Source organism: Centropristis striata, chromosome 12, assembly GCF_030273125.1.
Source record: "Centropristis striata isolate RG_2023a ecotype Rhode Island chromosome 12, C.striata_1.0, whole genome shotgun sequence".
In the NCBI taxonomy this organism is placed as follows: Eukaryota; Metazoa; Chordata; class Actinopteri; order Perciformes; family Serranidae; genus Centropristis; species Centropristis striata.
This window is the reverse complement of record NC_081528.1, coordinates 28,477,639-28,499,598: the sequence shown is the minus strand read 5'-3', so window position 1 is coordinate 28,499,598 and position 21,960 is coordinate 28,477,639. Positions and strand designations below refer to the sequence as shown.

The 21,960-nt window shown below is 40.4% G+C and overlaps 1 protein-coding gene across 1 annotated transcript; it reads right to left on the bottom strand.

Moving 5' to 3' along the window:
* Positions 1-21: 21 nt before the first annotated feature.
* Positions 22-21,960, bottom strand: LOC131981458 (putative methyltransferase NSUN7). Its single transcript, XM_059345730.1, has 13 exons — positions 21,474-21,960; positions 19,558-19,938; positions 14,125-14,183; positions 11,210-11,340; positions 10,923-11,075; positions 10,129-10,312; positions 8,991-9,225; positions 8,203-8,346; positions 7,524-7,625; positions 5,965-6,100; positions 5,239-5,362; positions 1,302-1,566; positions 22-565 (listed from the first exon to the last, which is right to left on the bottom strand). Exons 2-13 carry the CDS (start codon positions 19,907-19,909, stop codon positions 162-164), a joined length of 2,289 nt encoding a protein of 762 aa, XP_059201713.1. The 5' UTR covers positions 19,910-19,938; positions 21,474-21,960; the 3' UTR covers positions 22-161.

The window sequence follows — 21,960 nt, the reverse complement described above, 5'->3', positions numbered from 1 at the left end:
CATTGTAATAATGACAAGCATTGCTCTATGAAGTGAAATTGGCAGATCGATAACAATGTACACATTCTCAGGTTAGATTTAGATACTACTGGCTTTATTTCAAAAAGATTTTGGCAAAGAACGTTAATGCGTCTTTTATATTTGTGTTGGCATTTGTAAGCTTAAAACATAGCCCGGGAGTTGACCAAAGCCTTGGAGAGATCGCTACTGGAGCGGGAGAGTGGCCCGCTTTGACCTGGGGGTCGCCATCTGCTGTAGTTGAAGCTGCGGCTGTGCTGAGGTGGGAAGAAGTTGGGGAAGTGGACAGGAGGCAGGGAGAGCACCACAGGCTTCAGCACCACAGGCTTCAGCACCTCCTGAGGGGCTCTGCGGGGGCGGACAACTGGGGCCAGCGGGGTAGAAGGAGGAGTGGCGGGATGCAGACTGGTGGTGGAAGTTGTAGTCTTTAATACAGGGGTGATGCTTTTCTTGGGTACGCTGTTTTCTGGTTTGGGGGAAGAGACGGAGCTGAATGCAGAGTTCTTTGAGGTGTGCAGGCGCAGTGCTTGGGCTCTTCCCAAAGGAACTAAACGGTGAGATAGAGATCAGAAGTGGAGGACCAAAGTACATAAAAGATTAAGAAAAGGGGATGAGGAACGACGGTACATGCTGCACTAATTATGTTCAAACAACTTTATTCACTGGTATTCCTTTTATGCCAGGGCTATACCGCCTACCTCTACATGTGTGTGTACCACGGTGTTGCTGATGAGCACTGCTGCCAGACATCCTATGTTGACTTTGCTTTTGATATGGGCCAATCGATAATGTTTCAAATAAGTGTTGAGTAATTTTTCCTTCTTCTCTGTGACATATTCTTCAGATATAATAATTTAAACTGTGGTGGCTCTAACATGTTGCTGAAGTGAAAAGCACACTACGATGCACACAAACTGCTCAGGTAGGCGATGTGCCCTGGATGTTAGCCAAAGGAGGAAAGGATTTCCTTTGGAAAGGAATAGCTTGAAATTTTGTGAAAAAAAATGTCATGCTGTGAATTATGTGAGAAGATTGATAACTCATATTTGTTTAGGGATGAAATTACAGCCAGGAGATGGTATGGTTAGCTTAGTTTAGATTAGCTGTTTATAGCTTCAAATATAACACACAGAAATGAGAGTGTTCTCACTAATCTTGCTTTTCTTACTCTAACTCTGTGCAAGAGAGAAAATAAGTGGGCCAAAATGTGTCCTTTAATCGGCTGTATGTTCCAGTTACTGTGCTACATTAGATAAAGGACTGAAGTAATCATGCGTATATACCTTGGATTGACTGCCGCCTGTTAGTAAATTCTTGATGTCCACACAGAGAAGTGCTGTTGCTGCCCCTGGTCTCTTGGTTTTTGGATTGAGTGCTGGCAGAGAGGTGGGGCTGAGAGTTGCGAGCATTGGTTGTTTTTGTCGTCCTGTTGGTGTTTCCACGATGCACTTTTCTGGTTGGCTTGTTGGAGCCGATTCTGTCCAGTATGCCTTTAGCATTTGCCCTGAGAAGCACTTCATGTGGTGCTTCTTTGACCTCTGGCTCAGGCTGGTGAGAAGAGACAAAGCAAAAAATGTTGTTTTCTAAGACATGACCAAATTACTGGTTAAAACAAGGACTGGTGAATAAACATTTTACACTGAAGCATACAGTCAGGTACCATATGACCATAACTGACAGGCCATCAAGACTCTCCAATTGTACAATTATTCTTGCATTCCTATTTACAAGAATAATTATACATTATTTCTAAAAAATGACATAAATCACTCCAGCACCACTCCAAAAAAAGAAGAAAAATGTTATACGCATTGTACATCAAGCAGTGATTCCCAACCAGGAAAATATAATTGTGGAGCTGAACAAATTAGAAAAAAAGACACTTAGATTAGAAAATGTAAAAAACTAAAAAATATTTATATATTGAGTCAGTTGTAAAGAGTCACAATGTGAGCATGTATGAAAAGAGATAGCAAGCAAGCAGATAAATTGAGACACCTATCTTAAAGTTATGTGTAAATGATTAACAAGTAGCTCAAAATAAATAATATACAGTGAGAAATACAAAGAGTTAGCTAACTAAAAGTATTTGCTAAATGGTTGAAATACCTAAACATCCAGTTTTTGCCGCTAGTTGTCCAAATACAAATTTTAATTAAAATTAATAGAAAAAAATAGAAATAGAAAAAAATCTTTAACAATACCGTAAAATATTGTAAAAATTGTATGAAAAAATGTGGATAGTGGAGAGGAGAGGAGAGGAGAGGAGAGGAGAGGAGAGAGCCACCATGTCCTTGCTGCTGGCTGCAGGGTCACCTGCTGTCTCAGCACCAGCCCACACAGCAGCCTACTGCTCTCCTCAACGCCTGAATTATTCACAAGCACAGTGTACACTACGGGGACATGCAGCCTGTGTGGGTTTATGTGTGTACTTTGTTTTTAAGTGCCTGTCTATACTTTAATGTAAATGTATATGTGTTGTACAAGCTGTTTGTAATTCCATGTACACAGGCATGTGTACACATACTGTAAAGTGTGAAAGTGCATTTTGCACATTTCTTATTTGTGTTGATATAGTCTGTGCACACAGGTAAACACGCTTCAGAAGCAGCGCTGTAATGCAGTCTTTGGTGGACGCCCTGAACTTCATTGATGCTAACTCATACAGACAGGGGGCGCTGAATTATTCAACAGACACTCTCCCTTGCCTCCCTTTCTTCCCCCTCACCCCTGTAAATCTCACTTCCTCTCCATCTCCACTAAACAACTATGCCATACTCTGTAAATCTCTCATTTCCTTCTTGGCTCTGCCAAACTTAGCTGCCACAACGTATCCTGGAGCTGAACCCAGTCTGTTTCAATACTTGCGTCCAAAATCATCCAGCCAATATATCTTGACAACTACACCCAAATTTATGAAACTCGCCCTAAACAATAAAGAGTCAATGTGAAAAAAGGCTTCTGAAACCCCTATTAATATTGTCCAAATATGCCCTTCAGAGCTTAAGAACTTTTAGCGGAAAGTCCACCTGTGATGTGTTCTGCTTCCTCTGGAAATTAGGCCAGAAACACATTACTTGACTGTCTTTATTGTCTCCAGCTGTTTCTGTATGGAGGGCTAATAAAGAACTTTACTGGGCGCCGCTGTGACAGTCGATGTAAGCCAGACAGCATTCAAACACTTATATAATTGCTATTTTTATGGTGCTTTTCAGAGTGCCACAATAACTTTTGATTAGCTGAGTTTATTGGACGCAGGGAGAAAAAAATCCTGTTTGAGGCACCATTACAGCAGTTTGATTATCTTTTCATTCCTATCTGCGGAGGGATAAAACATGATGGATGGCCAGAAAGGAAGAGACACCACCGTGCGAGAGCGCTCCGTCACACCCGTTGGGGGTAAAATGGCTTAATAACGCTGCACTGGCATCATAAGCATAAGATCAGATTTCATAATGTGAAGGAGTATGTCGTAAACTTAGCTATGTTGTAGATTATGAGAATGTGGGGAAGCCCAGTCACACAGACTTGATGAGTAGCTGATGCACCTTAATCAACCCTGTAGATCTACTGCAACACACTGCAACTACAGCTGTTTACAGCTGGGCTTCCCTCCTGTAACAATCTCACTACCACCAACAAAAATGATCATGTAAAGGAGGAAAAAGGTTTAGACAGGAAGGGTCCAGTGATGGTGGAGTGGAGAAAGGATGAGCCTAAAATAGGAAAACCTGGAGAGAGACTTTATAAAGCAATGAAAGCCTGACTAGACAACACAATAGAGTCAGAGACTGAGTGCCTCACAATTATTAATGCTCATAAAATAGTCAGGAAATGTATCAGAAAGCTCCTTTCAGAAATAGACACTGTTACAATAAACTGAAATCCCTTCAAAGACACTTCTATAGTGTCTAATTTCCAAGTGTAATTCAACGTCATACATACAAGAAAAAGTGGATTTCTCCTTGTTTTCTCCTCTGGGTAATAAAATCCAAAAGCCTTTCTCTCTCTCTCTCTCTCTCTCTCTCTCTCTCTCTCTGCTCTAACTGCACCTCTGAAGCTAACCCTCTCACTCCTATCATCCTTTCATCTCACCCTGACTTATTTCTAAAGCTCTTTTTTCCATTTCAGCATTCATCCACACTCATCCGGCCACCATCTCCTCCTTCATCTCGAACTCTTTCTGGTTACAGATTAGACTCAGAGAAGACGTCTGCATCTGTGTCCCAACATTCTCATTTCTTCCAGCAGCCTGACTTCTTTTTTCATTTTTTTTTTTCTATGCACGTTTTTGACCCGTCACAATCTGTAATGCTCATTTTCACCTGCTCTCAACTTTAGGAGCCTAGTTCCCAAATTACCTTGCCCTTTTTGCCCAAACAAATTACATTCAAAGGGTTCATTTTCTACACTTAGAAGGCAAACATGTTGGAGTTTCCTAGTGAGTGAATTGTTTTTGATAGATAGCTGGCAGCACAGCGTACATGCTTCATCATAATTCCCACACTGGTTTGTTTGTATTATAAGAGAGCCAACTGCTCTTCAGGACTCAGAGGATCGCAGGTAAAGGAGAACGGAGATTTTCAGCAGATATCAGGGATCAGTCACTTTAAACACCAAAAAACTGTCACTGAAACATATAACAGTTGGCCAAATAATATTCTGGCATCATACTGGGAAAGCCAGAGGTCCGGTCCAGGGCTAATGTTGGAATTTTTCTGTCATTAAAGACTTGACAGCTTGCCGGGGCCGGATGCTAAATGAGCTAAAATTGTCCCTGATCGTCTCTTTGGCTGCACTGCCTTAAAGCAGTAAGAGCAGTGGACCGATGATGTAGCTTTTTGAAGGAGCTACAATAGATTCTGTTCAAAAAGTAAAATTATCCTTTAGGCCATAAAACCTTGAGAAAATAAAGTACTGACTTTGCATTTTAAGAGAAAAGCTGTAGGTTTTACCAATCCTTTCTAATACCAATCTTTCTGGAGGATCCCAATAGGGATACTGCACCTTATAAAATGTTAAATTAGATTTGACTTTGAACCAGACTGCTGTCACTCACTCATGTTAAATTGACTATTGACTTCCTGCAGTAGATAAGTCTAGTATCGAGATAAAAAATACAGTGAATATTAGTGATGCAGATAATATCCTTTCTATGTCAGTGAATTGGGAGTTAACCACTGGTGTTCTCTTTGAGCTTTCTGTTAAAGTGATGCTTACCTCTCTGCTAAGAACAGCCAGGAAACATCCATTGCTCTGTTCTGAGGGCTCTAACATGAAGAAGTGCTCTGTTTCTTCTAGACCCTCGGCATGGTCAGGAATGCTGAACGGGGATGGACTGAGCCTATGAAACACACAAATAGAAATATAATGACAGAACCGGCTGTTAAAAATATTACTTAGCACGAGACATGTTAATGAGGTAAGTAAATGGACTCCACTTGTTATCTAAGTAAAGTCAGTGTAATCCATATCAATAATAAAGCTGGTGTTTATTTATGCTAGCCTGAGGCATTGACAGCACACCAGGCCAGCTTACTGCAGGGAGGAGTCTTGGTACACCCAGGTCTATAGGAATGGTGAACTTAGTAAACAAGTCTTAAGTTCTTCAAACCACACACACACACACACACACACACACACACACACACACAAACAAAAAAATATTCAACAAATACAAAGAATGAAGAGAAGAGAAGCTGTCTGAAAATGTTTTTTTCTGCCACTTTCACAGCATTTAAAAACATGAAATGGCACCTTTGATTATATTTTCTCCTTCAGTTCCTGCCTGAGGTGTGCTGAGACTTTGACAGAAACCTGTCTGAAGGGAAACAGACAAACAACCCGGCAGGCTGACAGACAGTGAGGTAGACAAAGACAAAGAAAGACAATGACGGAGACAGATGCAGAGTCTGCACCAAGGTACTGAGGAACAGAGAGGCTGACCTGAAGTTTGCCTGTCTTGGTTCCCCCTCCTGCTCTGAGCGTGTCTTGGCTTGCTCCAGGGCTCTGCTCACCACCTTCTCATTCTCCTCTTGGTATGACGAACAGGTAGAGTACACCACTGCTAAAACCTTAGGGACTTTACAAAAAATAGGTGTTAGGTTTTATAAATGTGCATTGTTATCAACAAACTGTATGCTCATTGCAACTTTACTGCACTTTTAAATGTAAAAATACCAAGACACTGAAATAAAGCTGCTCTATTGACATACGACCGCAATACAAAAACAACAAACTCATTTAATGTTTAATTAAAGCAAGAAGACAAACAAACACACACGTCAAAAAGTTTCTTACTCTCATTTTATGACAATTAATTTTGATTATTCAAACTGAGCCATCCTCCTCATCAAGCGCTCCCTTTGAAGAAATGGCTTCTTGAATATTAATTCCCTAGTACTGTTTGTGTATATACATGGCTCATTTTATTCAGCTGCTGCTGGCTTGTAGATTTGTGAAGCTATCGGCCGTTTGATTTCCTTCATTTGGGCTTTGATTTCTTTCTTGCTCACTAATTATAGCCAGACAGAAACAATTAACGCCAAGCTGATAACAAATAAAACCTGCTGAGATTCAGCAAATCAGCTCCCAACAAATGTTAAATATCGCTACTAAGGAAGTGGAACTGAAACAAAAACATGAGGACTGAAGCTGAAACATTTGTCATTCACATATCCTGTAATACAACACACCTACGTCACAGCTGCTGGAGGTGTGTTTGCACGTTTGTGTGAGCATCTGTCCATTCATTTATTTATGTAGAATCAGTGAAATGAGACCATCGACTCAACTAAGCCAAAGCACTCGATACACACCCGCCATTAATTAACAGTCCTATTAGAAAGTATCTACACTGGCAAAAAAGACGAAGGCTGATCGATGGCAGTGTGATTAGAGGAGCTGGTTTTCATTGCCCCTAACAGAAAGACTCCAAATGCTCAATGAACATGACCCAGACCAGCACAGAAAGAAAAGCACTGAACAATACAAGAATAGACCACGACTAATGAGTGAAGCACATAAACGCACATAAACATGCTATTGAATGTAATAAAACACAAGATATATAGCACGGAAAAGTCTGCAGAATAGAACTGTCACACTTTTATAGAACAGAATATGACTTCACAAAGAAGTTCCATCTAACATGTTGAGTTCTACAGAATGAATGCAGTAAAACCCAGAATTAGTAATTACTTGTTTAAAATATGCTGAGAATACTGCATGAGACTGTGTCTGACCGGCACAGCGCAACATTAGCATTCCTAATTAAGACTCAGACAATCTCCCAGGGATACCACAGGCTTCAGTCTAATGGCATAGCAGATTAGATAATTAGGAAGAATAAACTTCATTGTGTCAGCGAGGTGAGAGAAGCTGCGAGCTCAAGCTTGAGCTCATATTCTGCTAGTGTCTGTCTGTGTGTGTGTGTGTGTGTGTGTGTGTGTGTGTGTGTGTGTGTGTACGCATGTCAACGTAAGAGCAGGTGGTTCGACACTCACACTTCAAGGCCTGATCAATATCCTTCCTCTGCTGAGCTACAAGAGCTTCCAGTTTGCTCTGGGCTATGGAGCCCTGGGATAAGTCCTGTAGCAGTTCTGTGTCTGAGAAAGAGCAAAATTTCAGTTTTATTAGCCGTTCTGTTTACGAGTGTGCTGTGCGTAAGTATGGGTTATATATAAGCAACTCTAATATAAATGACACACACATAAATAGATTGATGGGCTTGCTTTGACAGGTTTATTAAAGTGTGTAGATATGCAGCCTATGAGAGGTTTGTGGGTGAATCATCAATAAGTATCTTTAAATCTAGATCAAACAGCAATAAAACGCACAAAATGGAAATTGTTATTCACATAACGCTCTTCATCTTCTGTTTGAACACAGAAAAAGAAGTCATAAAGTGATGGTAATGCTTATCAATAAATTCCACTCCATCAAACCTTAAAACTACAATTTTCCTTTTCTTCTTTTCTTCGCTTTTAACCAAAAATAACATTTAAAATGCCTTAAAACATATAGTAAACTCTTTTTCAAACAGACGTAGTAATAAGAGCTATGTAGGAATAGGAATTTGCATAATTTGCATTCAACATACATCAGTACTGTATGTGCCACTGTTTGTTTCTAGCATGGACACAATTTTACAACTTTTTGAAATCCACACAAATCCTTATGTACCTCCATTCTCTTGCAGTATGAACTCGACCGGGTTGCTGACTGCAGACACAGAACACTTTGGGGTCAACAAGATAACGCGCACCTCCTGAAGTCGCTTGTCACTGCCATCCAAAGACTGGAAGACCTCTGGTATCAGCTTCACATCTGAGCAGAATGCACTTGGGGTTTAATGATAACCTGCATAATCACAAGCACTTCTTCACAATGTCCCACTATATTTCTTTGTAGAAAAAACCTTGCCTGAAGGCAGCTTTTGCAATTATAAAAATGTCAGCTTTGTTACATGTGCTTAATTGTTTTCCTAACAACTAGCCGAAGTGGCAGCCACTAATATTTACACACAGCTCATAATCGCAGCAGCCCTGTCTAGTTTTAAGTGTACTGCCTTCATTTAGAGTCAAATGTGCTGACAACAGAAAATTACCCATTTTTAACCAATGCTCTCTGTCTAAATACCCCCAATCTTTGTTTCAATTGGTCATGAAAAAGCCTGTCAACATGATCAAATGTAATCACTTCACTTTACCATAATAGTTTTATTTCCAAAATGGCCATTTGATAAAAAGAGCATTTAGTTTGAAAACTAGTGGCGTGGTATGACAGGCAATATTCAGTTAGTCATTCTCTCTTTCATTGAAGTAAAAACGCATAAAGACAAAGATAGCCTATGGAGTCATGAAAACAAAGACAGTAAATTGACTGTGTTTTTCTCTGCTTCCATCTCCTTTGTTCCTCATACAAAGACACAAAGAGATACTGCACTCATGGAGCATCCCTGTTATGCCTACTCTTGCAGCCCATGGCAGTGATGGCCTGCTGCAGCTCCTCCCTCTGAGCGTCTGTACGATCACTGACACAGACGTAGATTGTGGGCTGGTGGTTGTCTTTGGCTTTGTGTTTCTCAGCAATTAGGGATGCCGTGTGGGAGACCGTCAGGCCAGAGAAGCAGCCCACCATAAGAACATCTCCATCCTCTGGTAGCACGGAGCAGATGGCATTTGGGCCCAGACTGCAAGATTTATCCTACAGACACATTGAGTTAAAGCATTAGTTTAATGACGAGACCAACAGACTTACATTAGACTTCTCTGGAGTCAGCTTCCGGCACAGCAGAAATGCTCTGCAAACTGATGAGACACAAACTAAGATGAGAGAAAGTAGGAGGAAAAGTAGCACTGTATGATAATGTTAAAGCGTGAATTATGAATTGAGGTGTAAATAGGCAAAAGAGAAGAAGGAGTTTGGAGCAGTTGTTGCAACGCAGGTACTGAGAGAGAGGAAGAAAAAGTGTAACAAAGCAATCAGATTACAACAAAGATGTCCTTCAATCAACGGGGTCCCCTCTGGAAATAGAGCTGCACCACTGCCCTGGCTTGAGTTTCTGTAGTTACTATACAGATCACAGGGTTGGTCAGGAAATACAATCCGAGGTGGAGCACCACAAGGACATTTGCAAAGAGAGAGAAATAGGGGAGAGAAACTGGGATGGAGACTCATAAAATGGAGGGAGGAAGAGGTGATTAATTAAGCAGTGGTGTTGAATATTCGATTGAATTTGGCTGCAAAATCTGATTTAATTGTGTTGTGGTGCTGTGTGCTGCTTACAGTTTGTATGGCAGCTTGACTTTAATGGAGTAGAAATTAAATGATTAAACCACTCTCCCCCTCCCAGCCTGCAGGATTCTTTATGGCTCAAAGTGAAGTACAGCTGGAGAGAGAGACTGATGTGAAATATTTGTATCTGGGAAAACTAATCTTAGTTGGCATAAGGGATCTCAGTCTTATAATCAATTTGAGCAAGTCCATTACCAAAGTGAAATCATAAATATTGAGAGTGACTGATGGGGCTGAGCAGATTTCCTTATTAAAATCTGCAGCAAGAAGGCTGCTCTCGTCAGAACCCTCGTGTCTATGTGAAGCTTGTACCTGGATGATGAGTTTGTGGTCACTAAGCAGCTTGGTGGTGTACAGCTGAGCTTTCAGCTGAGCAGGGAATGCCAGCATATCCCCACAGTGGGGATCCTGGCAGAAGGTCTGGCCCTCCAGCTGCCCAATCGATTTCACCTGCGAGAAGCCCGCACTCTTCAGCACACTTTGGACCTCATCAAGGCTAGAGGGGAGAGGAGAGGAGAGCCGATTAGTGGAAGAGAAGGGAGGAGGGAAGGAGGGAAGAAGGTGAGCTGTGGGAGAGTGGGAGAGGAAGACTGTCATCATGGATAATAATACTGTGTAGAATTGCTACGTGGCCTTTTAAAAGACTTTAGTAGTAAAATTTGCCGTAAAAGCCATTAAGATACACACATGCGCACACACACATACACACACAACTAGTCCCCACAGGTGACCTTTACAGTCCTATAGCTTGCTGAGGGTTGTTGCTGATTGAATCTGTCCACAGCAGCAGGATTTACACCTAACTACATCAGCCTGTCGGTGCGCCTGCAAGAACACACATTAGAACACACACACAGACACACACACACACATAGTCCAGTGGTTTAATTGGATGTCAGCTGGGCACCTAGCCCATAAAACATTGGGCAGCATCCCAACTTAAAGGTCTGTGTGTGGATGTAGGTGTGTGTAGAGGCTTGCACACACTCGATATGTGCTTACAGTGCATTCCTGGGTTCATGTACAGGTGTGTGTGTGTGTGTGTGTGCGTACAGGTGATATCTGCTTCTGCGTTGGTGGTATATGTTTGTGTGTGCTCAGTTAACCTGCTCCTCTGTGTGTTGACCCATGCGTAGAGTGGAAGGCTGCTTGATCTCTCCTGCTTCGTCTTCACACTCTCTGGCAGGATACACTCAATGGACAAGAGATCATGTTTGATCCTGCAGCGGGCCAGAGAGGCTGCCAGCTTGGTTTTAAACCTACATACAACACATACAGAAAAAGGTGTTTTTTGTGTGTGTTTTTTACCACATTTGATTTCTCGAAATGTACTTATAAATCCACTCCACGTTTCTCCTTTTTCCTTTTTTTTGTTATTTTTTTCTTTCCTTACTTGAGGAGATAGTTCTCCACATCTCTAACTTCCTGAACGATCTCATTCTCCCCCTGGCGTTCCCGTGGGAGAAACTTCCTGTCCTGGAAGTCATACAGCATGACGGCAACAAGGCTCATCTGATCATCTGGCTAAAGGATAAGCACAAAAGTACAATTAATTTCTAACTTCTGTTTTAACAAGATAAGAAAGAAAACGGAGGAACAAGGAGAGAGGCTGCATGCCAAATATACAAATATCAGATTTTTAATGAAATTACAGAGACACAAGCTTTCAATTAGTGAAAATGACGCCTAAAAGGTTAGCTGCATATGGAACATATCTAGAATATAAATGTGCATAAAACCAACACAATCTGGCATTTGGCAATAGTGTACTGGTGATTTCTCTGTTTTGGTTACCTAATGAGGGGTACAATACAGTGATGCTATTGATTTATATTAATTTAGAGACTAAATTATCTAGTGAAAACACACACATGCATACAGACACATGCACACAGAAACGCACACACAGTAGATCAAGGATGTCCTGCCATGACCCCACTGCTGCCACTTAATTAAACATAGGAGGAGGCCTGAGTTATGTCTCTGCCTCTCCTCCTCTACAATTAGCTCTACCCATTCTACTCTCTAACCCCTCTCTCACTCTCTCTCTTTCTCTCTCTCTCTCTCTGTCTTTCTTCTGATGTCTGCGTCCCTCTCTCGCTCTCTCCACCTTTCTGTCCCTGAGGGTGGGAGGGCACCAGCCGCATTAGTGGCAGATGGTGTTCCACAGCAGCAACAGCTTGCAACATCCTCACTACTGGGCTAATGGGCCGAGAAGCTACAAGGGTTTATGCCGCAGCTAAGGAATTAGCCAGCACTTATTATTCATTCCAGAGGCTTTTGTTTTAATTTTTGGAAAGGTCAGTTTCAGAGACAGGTTGTAGCACTCCACTTTTCCTCTCTTGACCTTGTCCTATCTATCCCAAGTCCCACTTGCCCTTTACCAAGGTTAAACCCTTGGGTGTGGGAAAATTCCCAGTCATTAAGTTACCTGGCAACAGCGTCCCATGGTGGGAAACAGGCCAACAGTAAACATGCCTGCTGTGTTAAGTCACCTCAGATGCAGGTCTATGACAAAAGACGCTGTCTTGGGCTCACTATATTTGAACTCACGTGACCATAAGCTGGGTTTGAAAATAACAATAGAGTTAACATACAAAACAGCTAATTGCTAAATGCTAAATTTGACTCATATCAGTTTAAGAGATAAGGCAATTGTAAAACACAACACTAATATGTGATATTGATTGTCAGTTGATATCATGTTTATTTGTAAACTATTTTCAAGAAGATTCAAGATTTATGTGGCTCATTTTATTTGGGACTTGGGCCTATTTTCTGTTAAATGTCCTGGTGTACCTAATATACTTTCCTCACATCTACAATGTCACTCATTTCCATCCTTCACAGGACTAAGGCTTCATTTTCGTTCTCCATTGTGATCAAAAGCGCCTCAGGCTCTTTCAGCATACAAGTCTATCTATAACTTCATTTTTTATTCTCATTTTTTCCCTCAATACCTTCATGTCCCCTTCGTACCCAGCGCGCCAATTCTCTCTCTCTCTCACCCACCTCTTTCTCCTCCCTCTATCAAGGTTGAACTTTATAGATGCCAGCAGTGTAAAAGGAGGTAAGAGTGAGCTCTAAAGACTGTCTCATTGTGTCTGGGCTTTATTGTCTCACTGGAGGGATGCAGAGTAACGACCTGCCACCAACACATAGAGAGACCCATTCATTTCACCCAGGGCCATATTTCACAAGGCTACAGTGTGAGTGTACGCCTGTGTGTACGGGGTTGCTTTGCAAACAGGCATGCATGTGTATTAATGTGTCTGTTTGCGTCCTCTGAAGTAGACATTAATTGTCAACAATCTGTACACTCCATGACAGCTCAGTTTTCTGTTAACAAATTCACCACGTCTTACTTTCATAACTCTTCTCTATCAGCGATGTGCACAGACTAGCTGTGTGCATGTTTTACCACCATCCAGACTGTTAGAAAAGCAGCTCGAGCAGCCCTCCTCTTTTCCACGGCTTCTTTTATGTGGAGCATTAAAAGTAGGGCAAAAGTACATGCCAATCTCCTCCAGAGGATACCTCTTCATTTAAGTAGCAGTGCGTTCATCTACAGTCTAACAGCCGCAGGTACACGGATGAGCTGGGAATGTATTTTTTAAGTCTTTGCAGCACAGAATTTGTATCACTAATAGCATTCAGCACCCTTGTCCTAGGATATATGTAGGAGAGTCACTGTGCAGAATACACTCAGCCGCCTCATCATCCAAAGACGCTGCCGCTGGGTTGCCACGGCATTTTGATTTCATCACTAATTAATGGGGAGTTTTGCTTGAGAAAAGTAATAAAGGAAAAAGGCACGGCCAGCCACATTCTGCCTCATCGTACCTTTTAGATGTCTTACTCCAAAGGGAGCAATTGTCATTGATTAGGGTAGGGAATATAAAAGACACAAGGTGCTTTGTGAGTTGATGAAAGCAGAGTATCAGTGTAATACATCAATATTACTTTTACTGATTAGAGGTCTGGAGAAAAGAACAACGAGTATGTGGAGCATAAACAGCAGGTCATGAATACTGAAGAGCACTGAGTAAAGCACCATCAAAGGATTATGAGCAAAAGAGTTTAGGAAAACAGCGCTAGATACACAAAGCTTTACACAAAGAAATAACAAACTCCAAAACTCAAGTTGAGCTATTCTCAGAATCAAAAGGATTTTGATTTTCAGCGGCACATTGAAAGTTACAGATATGCCTCTCTGTCACATAATGCCAAACCATACCAAAGGATTAAAGATTTTTGCTTGTCTGAAACTACTGCTGTATAAAAATATACTGCTCCTATGGAACTCACCATGGGCTGAGTGATGTAAAAGCAGCTGTCAATCATGATGTCCTCCAGCAGCTCTTGATCTGTGCAGAGACATAAAAGTGGTAGAGAAGTAAAACAAGGTTAGGTAGATGGATGGAATGTAGTAATGGGGACTTCCATTACTAATTATGTGGCTGAGTAATAACAAAGCATATTAGTGCCATCTTTTATATCAATGTCTAATTATCCTTTGAAAGCAATCCCGGCTCTTTCATTGGGGGCATTAGGAAGAGGCACAAGGAATTACTAATATCCATTAACTGGTGAGATATATGCTACGAAGGACAAATCCATATCTAATGGCAAGAACGTGTCTAGAAAAAGAGAGAAAAAAGATTAAGACAAAAAGCAAAAGAGGCTCCTAGAGGCAACCCAAATGATCATGATTTAATTTGAAAAGATAATTCAATTAGATGGAGGGTTTAATTTCCCATGATTAAACACTTATTTGGCGCTTAATTAGAGTTAATCTGATTCTTCATTTGCCTCATTTCTTTCATTTATCGTGTCTGTGGTGAGTGCGTGTGTGCAATCGAAGGACTAATGATATTAATGGCATCTATATTAATAAACAGATCACATCTAAACATGATCAGTGAGACCAAATATAACAGACACGCCTATATTTCACACCAGACTAGACTGCATTTGTATGACTTGTTATGTTCTTTGTTTTATTCAACACGTTCCTTACAAATGATGAAGTGATGGCTTGATCAACAAACATGATAGTCTTATATTACACTTTTATATTATACAAACACAGGACTTGTTGTAAAATATATATTGCCTCCATCCAATTTAGCACCTTTTATGTGGATATCTATTCAGCAATTAAACCAATAAGTTCCTCAGTGCATGCTAGTGATCATGAAAGCTAAGTTTGCAGCAGCAAAATCTGTTGTTCTTCCTGCATCCAGCGCCATCAGTAACATGAGTGGGTGTCATCCTTTAGCTCAGCAGGAGTTCCTTTATCATTTATGCAACTTATCCTATACTTTAGTCATTCCATCTTTCATAATTTAGGTCAAGTGTGAGTTGGTACATGTGTGTGTGTGTGTGAATCTGAATGCACGCATGGAATGCACACACAGAGGAATAGATTTCATCAGTGGACTACATTTACTATCAACACTGACTGGAGATCCACGTAAAAGGTACTGAATTTTTCCCTTTTTGTAAATTTCTCATTTCTCCGTAAACTATACAATTGAACTTTCCTTGACCTTATTTATCATATCTGAGCAGTAGTCCGAAAAAGGCAACTATGAACTATAAAGTAGTGAGAGCTGCCAATCAAATATCTTTATGTGGTTCATAGAATTTTTCTATCCCCATGCCCTGGCTGTCATATCATGAAGGCAACAACTGTCTCACTAGTCTACAGGATGCTTTCTCTCTGAAATACACATTAAACACAAGCAGACTTATCGTTTCCACCCCCATCTGTGAACAGTGGGCTCTCTTTTTCAGTATGAGGGAGATGGAGAGCCAGCCATTTTATCATGTCAGGATTAAAGAAAAGTTGCTTCCAAAGCCACTCTGCAGGTACAGTGTTTGCTCATTACACACTGGAAATGGGCAAAAAAAATTCTCTACCGTGGATGGGTTTCTTGTGAGGTTGGGGAAAAGCCTCCTTATGTTACTGCAGAGAAGTAAATAAAAGGTGTGAATGAGGTGTATGTGTTTGTTTAAGTGTCAGAAGCCAGGGTGTAAACATTAATATGCTTGTGCAGTATGTGTCTGCCACACGCATGGTTGCCTTCTTGGTTAATTCTTATTCTTGACAGACACACCTCTTAAGCTGCAAAACGGAGGTAAGCCCAGCCTATCCACTGGGACACCATGGAAACCTCAGACACTGCTGTTAACTTATCACAACATCTCAAATAATGCCAAACTGTACTCTGGGTTGCAGCCAAATGCACGCTGGGCAGATAGCGAGTAGGTCAGAACAAACACACACATCTACATGCAGTAAAAACCACATATACACATACACACAAACAGCCGAGGTAAACAACCAAATGTTTGCAGGTAATAGAGCTTATCTTTAATTGAGGAAACAAATGCATATCATCAGCAGGGGTCTAATTTATAGCAGGTTCAGGTCAATGGAGTTTACAATAGTGGCCATTACTGCAGAAGGCCTTAAAGATAAGCCCTGAAGAGATAACCACTCAGTGCACACACAGAGCAGCTCAGACCCCTGAGGGAGCCATGATGGTTAGGTCTGTAGAGGTCATAGTCTTCCGCATGCTATAAATCACACACAGCAGGTTGAGTAAAACACAGAAAAAAATTCTGCTATAAATCACTTACAGTAGACATCTTTACACAGCAGTCACAGTGCCTGGATTTTAGTAGCGGGACAAGACAGATTTTCCTAAATCAGAACTCCTGACTTTAGAAGATGACATGAAAAATAAGACTTGAAATCAGTCTAACAAGAAATAAATCCTACACCAGCAGGGGACTCTTGTCATAGCAGAACCCGCATTGAGGTTGTGTGTTTTGTGGCTTCCACCCAGGTATTCCACAATGAGCAGTGACTGATGGTGACTCTAGTCAAACAAATCCTTAGTGAAAGAGCCAAACCTGAATGCAGGCTCCTTTTCTCTTCAGCCAGGTCTTTGTCTCACAATGTTCTGCGTCAGTGCACCCGATTGTACATTAATCTAAGGGGAGCAGCCAAAAAAGGTACGTGCCATAAATTACACAATCACTGTTGGATTAAATGCCAGTTATATCTTACATATCATGCACGTACCAAATGTAATATTTGCTGCGACATACTGGTCGTAGCTGTTCTGACTCTGGCCAAGGACAAAAAGACTTCTCTCATGCTCTAAATCCAGCCTAACACAAAGTGGTCCAAAGAACCTTTCTAGTTGCACACAGAGAATACAGCAGCCACAGTCATCTGACAAGGGCGTCTGGCAGCCCAGCTGGACAGTATGGACAATGAGGCAGAAATACTCAGAGGAGTAGCCAGAGGAAAGAATGGGGAAGAGAAGGAGGGGCTCTCATGGCAAACGACAAGGTCAGTTACTTTTTTTTGCCAGTAAAAATTCATGCAAAAGTAACTTTACATAACTCTATCATATCTGCACATACTCTACCCCGAGCAAAGAGAACACAATGTAAGACAAGCCAACAAGAAATAAAACCTTGAAAACATAAACTGCCTCTAGGTCGGTGATCAAGCAGGCAGCCAGTCACATACTGTATGAAAAAATACTTTTTAAAGAGACGGGAGAGGTCAAAGTAATAGAAAAGTCCTGAAGATATACATATATAAAAGAGAGAGAGAAAGCAGAGAAGTCAAGGCGAAAACGGCTTGACTGCTCATATTTGTCATTTGGCTGACTTCAACTTCGTCTTTGTCTATGAAATGTCAAATCCACACCAGGGTAAACATTTTCACCAACTCCCACTCGATATTTTAGTATTGACCGACAATCACAGCAACACAGAAGTCAGTGTCCTCAGCCACCGATGCGGAGCTTACAGAGCGTCTTTTTTGTTTTAAGCAGATAAGAGTTATAATCACAAGATCAATACCAGGGCTCATTGGCATTTTGCTCTGCGTGTTTTTTCGCTGGTGAAGCATTTCTTCTTTAGGTTAACAACTGACCTCAGCTCAATTTTGGATCAGTCATTCCAAGGCAGTGCACGAAGGATGTGTCTTGTGTTTGTGTGTGTGTGTGTGTGACTGCCAGCATGAGTGCAGGTCACTAGCAAATCAATTTCTGCACCAAAAGTCAGGCTGTTCGTTGAGGAGGAGGAAGAGGAGAGATTAACATTGGCTTCCAGGCTGTGTCATATATCTGCACTCAATTTCACCACACAGCCAGGTAGAGTGAATCTAACATGTGACCAAAATATTTATGTGATTGAAACAAGCCGACAACCATGCCTCTATAACAGGAGTAAAGTTTAATCAGTACCAAGCCAATCTCCTTGTATAAATGATATGCTGTCAAATTGTTAGGCAAATACAACAGTAGTAACAGAAGTTAATTAAGCCGCAGTGTGTGTGGCAGTGGGGCTGTGTATTATCGAATCGAGAATCTGGCTATACAATACGCATCATGTAACTGGGGTTACAACGCAACATACTGTGATACTGTAAGCAGGCAATTTATTTCAATTTTTTAAATCAAATTTGATGAAAACAATAACAATTTCAAGAACACACCATCGTATGCATGAAATCTGAGTTTAAACATCATAATAGTACTATTTTTTTATGCAATCTGTCTTCTAAAAATCTTTCATATAAACTATTACTGTTCAGGTTTCTACCTATAATCCTAGCCAATGATGGTATTTGTAGCTCCTCCTCTGTATAAATTATAACTGTCATTCTACAAATTAACTAATTCTAGAAATGTCAGACATGGCGGATGAGGCCAGTAGAAAAGTGTCCTAACATCACACTGATAAGAGAGAGAATATTTGTCTTTACAATAGACTCTGAACAAAAAACGTGATTCAATTTAACAAGAAATGCAGCACATTGTAATTATTCCAAGATGAAGCAGGCCATGTTTCCCTCTAAGCAGAGCTCAACTCGAAACTCTTGTGTGTTTTCAAGTGCCTACAGAAACAGCAGTTTCCTCATGCTGGGTGGTGTATATACATACATCCTCTCAAAGAGAAAAGACAAGGGTAACTTCATAAGTATTATGACCTATAGCTGTAAAACTAATATATAGGTTACTGCAACGAACCTGGGGCTTGTGATGATGGCTATTTTGAGGTGATCTGCATTAATTGAGTGACTTGAAGACCTGAGGCTTATCCAAGTTTAGTGGATGGGTGGTGAGAAGGGAAAAAAATCATTCATAGCTCCTGCTACCTGACCTCTCCATCCACCGAGAACGCATTAAATCGATTCCAGCCAGCTTCCTTCACTGACAGACGGCTCACCCCCCCACACCCCCCTCATCACCATGGTGATTACACACCCCTGTGACTTTAGCCACCCAGACCCCACCCTAGTCCCAGATAACAGATTATGGTCCAGATTGATTTGTAGTATCACAAACAATTCCCCCTGGTCATTTAAGCACTTTTTTCTCTTCTATTTGCCCTTCATCAATCTATCTATATCCAATTCTACCTGTCAATTAACTTCCCTAGGGCTATTCATTCCCATTTAAGTGGCTGTTTGTTTGCCTGGAATAGGTTTTACTTGCAATTTGATGTACCTGAAATGAATCAAAATAGGGGTTGTTGAACACCCTTTGCTGATGTCCTCACTCCAAAGTTGCCCAAACCACAAAATGTAAGTGAGGACATGTACATACATGCAAGGTTAACAGAACAAGGAAGGTAAACGGGGAAAACAGTAAAGAATGGTTCAACAAATCCAACTAACTTAAGTCTACCAGTAACTTACACACTCACATTTAAGTGTATTAAAGGCCAGCTCAAAAGCTGTACGTTGCATCTCCACATCTTTTACTTCAGGTAATGAAAGCCCTTTTTCTTTGCCATAGTTCACCAACCGGTGGGCAGCAGGCTTCTCCAGGTGGTTGTTCTGGAAGATGACTGATGCCAGCAGGTAGACTCTGTCTGGAAAACCCAGCTGACCTTGGCCGGTGGTCTGGAGCTCTAGAGAACTAGCAGGGATGTCATCGTCGGCTGGTTTATCTGGAGGTGTCAGGTCCCTGCTGCCTGCAATCTGGGAGCCAGCCTTTTTTGTCTTGCATGTGGAAGAGCGATTAGGACGTCCTCCAATGTTTTTATTTTTTACCATCTTCTCAAGATTTATTTTCTCTCTGACACCTGAAAACACACCATGAAATCCTTACTGACATAAATAATGCATAAACCAAACATTCACAAGAAATGTGTTTGATAGTTTGAGACTCAAAACAAAAATTGTGATTGTGGGTTATACAACTGACTTTACTTAACTTTACTCATGCAAGTGAAATTCATAAGCAAATTGGGTTAAAGGGATAGTTCAACTGAATTTAAAAATATACATTTTTTTCTTCTTACCTGTAGTTCTATCCAGACAATTTTGGTGTGAGTGCCAGAGTGTTTGAAATAACTCAACAGTGATTTTTATTTACAGAAATCGTGACCCGGTTACTCAAGATAGTCCACTGAGCTGTCAGTTTCATGAAAGAAAACAGTCTAGATTTTTTAAATAGCACCACAGTTAAGAAGAAAAATAGTATTACATTATAATAGTATATTATAAATAATGTATTTTATATTTGGGATGAACTGTCCCCTTTAAGTAAATGAGGTAAATAAGGTATTTGTCAATAAAAAAATCCATAACACTATATCTAAACAGAATCAGAATTACTTTATTGATCCCAAGGGGGAAATTGCTTTTTTTACAGTTGCTGTTGTATACTACATATACAACAACAACATGCAACAAGTATTATGTCTTAAGTAAATAAATAGAGATATGTAAAATATGTGAAATATGGATATTAAGGCAAATATAGAAATACCTTTGACATAAATAGAGATATGTACATATATATTTATGTAACAACAGTGTAACGTAGTGACTTAGTTTTCTATGGGTTACATTATATTTGTTTTTGTTTAATTTAAGGTTTGCCAACCAGATTGTAGTCAAGCTGATTAATAGTATTAATATAAGGGTCAATGACGTGATCTAATCCATTGTCAGTTGGTGTAACCAGTATTTCTTCCCCATAAAAATCTGTATCTATATCTATATACAGGAAAACAAAAGTGAACTAAAATGAGAAAAAAATACAATCCACGTTTACATTGCAACATTATGGTATATAACAAATTTTACACAATTTGTCAAAACTTTAGAAAAAAAAGGTTGTTTTAAGAATATGTTCTGCTCAATATTGACGAAATGTGTAAATGAAGAAATACTCAGAAATATGTTTTTTTAAATTAAGTAATTATATGTATAAGTCCACTTAAATACACTGTAGGTGGAAAAAGTTTAATATTCTTTTCTTTTTTTTAAATCGTTAAAAAATGATTGAGTGGTTACACCATTTGACATCTTGCGAACCCTTATTTGTCACTGACCCGTAAACTAACATAGTTACTTATGCTACTCTGATAAATATTGGGATCTAGGTTAGTTAATCATTAAATTAAGCCTAGCTAAAAAAAATACATCAGCCTAAAGCACACAGTAAAATTCAACTTTGATTCAGTTTTTTAACGTTAACGTTAGCTAACGGAGTGATTTGTCACAACAAAACTAACGCAATAAATCAAAACATTACTTTACTTTACCTGGCTGACGTTACTGTCTGTTAGTAGCTGTAAACAAGGAAATATTTCGATGAAAGTCACATTACCTTATGAGAAGCGTGTCCTCTTTTCTCTCCCACAAATGTTCCCAGGACTCTCCATACTTAATCACCAGTCATTTTACAAGCACGTACTTCAACGGTACCACCGCTGGTTTTGTTAACCTGCTAGCCTCGACGCAGAGTTTTAACGGCCAGTAACGTCCCCACTATAAATCTGGGACCGTTACGAGGCGGTGGGCGTCCCCACAGATGTTGACTGAAACCCTCCTGCTCCTACCCTTGAGTCTACCAAGGTTAATTTGCTAAAATGCTTTTTAAGTCTTTAGGCATACAGGGAAGAGTCTCCACTTAAAAACAAACTTTCTAAATGTATGTCAACATCGCGGAGCACTTTGGATTAGCGTGTCGCCGTCACCATAGCAACGATATGCTAATTTCAAGGTCCAGTTCTTCACGGATGAAGAATTAATCTCTTTAACGCTGATGTCCTCGGTCTATCTGGGACACTGTGGGCTTGTTAAACTTTTACACA

Bases quoted from the DNA above. Each gene is read 5' to 3' on its own strand.
- LOC131981458 (XM_059345730.1), bottom strand. From the start codon at position 19,909: ATGGTAAAAAATAAAAACATTGGAGGACGTCCTAATCGCTCTTCCACA. The intron at 11,341-14,124 runs GTGAGTTCCATA...CTTATCCTTTAG, and splicing joins TTTACATCACTCAGCCCATG to CCAGATGATCAGATGAGCCT. The intron at 9,226-10,128 runs GTACAAGCTTCA...ATGTGTCTGTAG, and splicing joins ACCACAAACTCATCATCCAG to GATAAATCTTGCAGTCTGGG.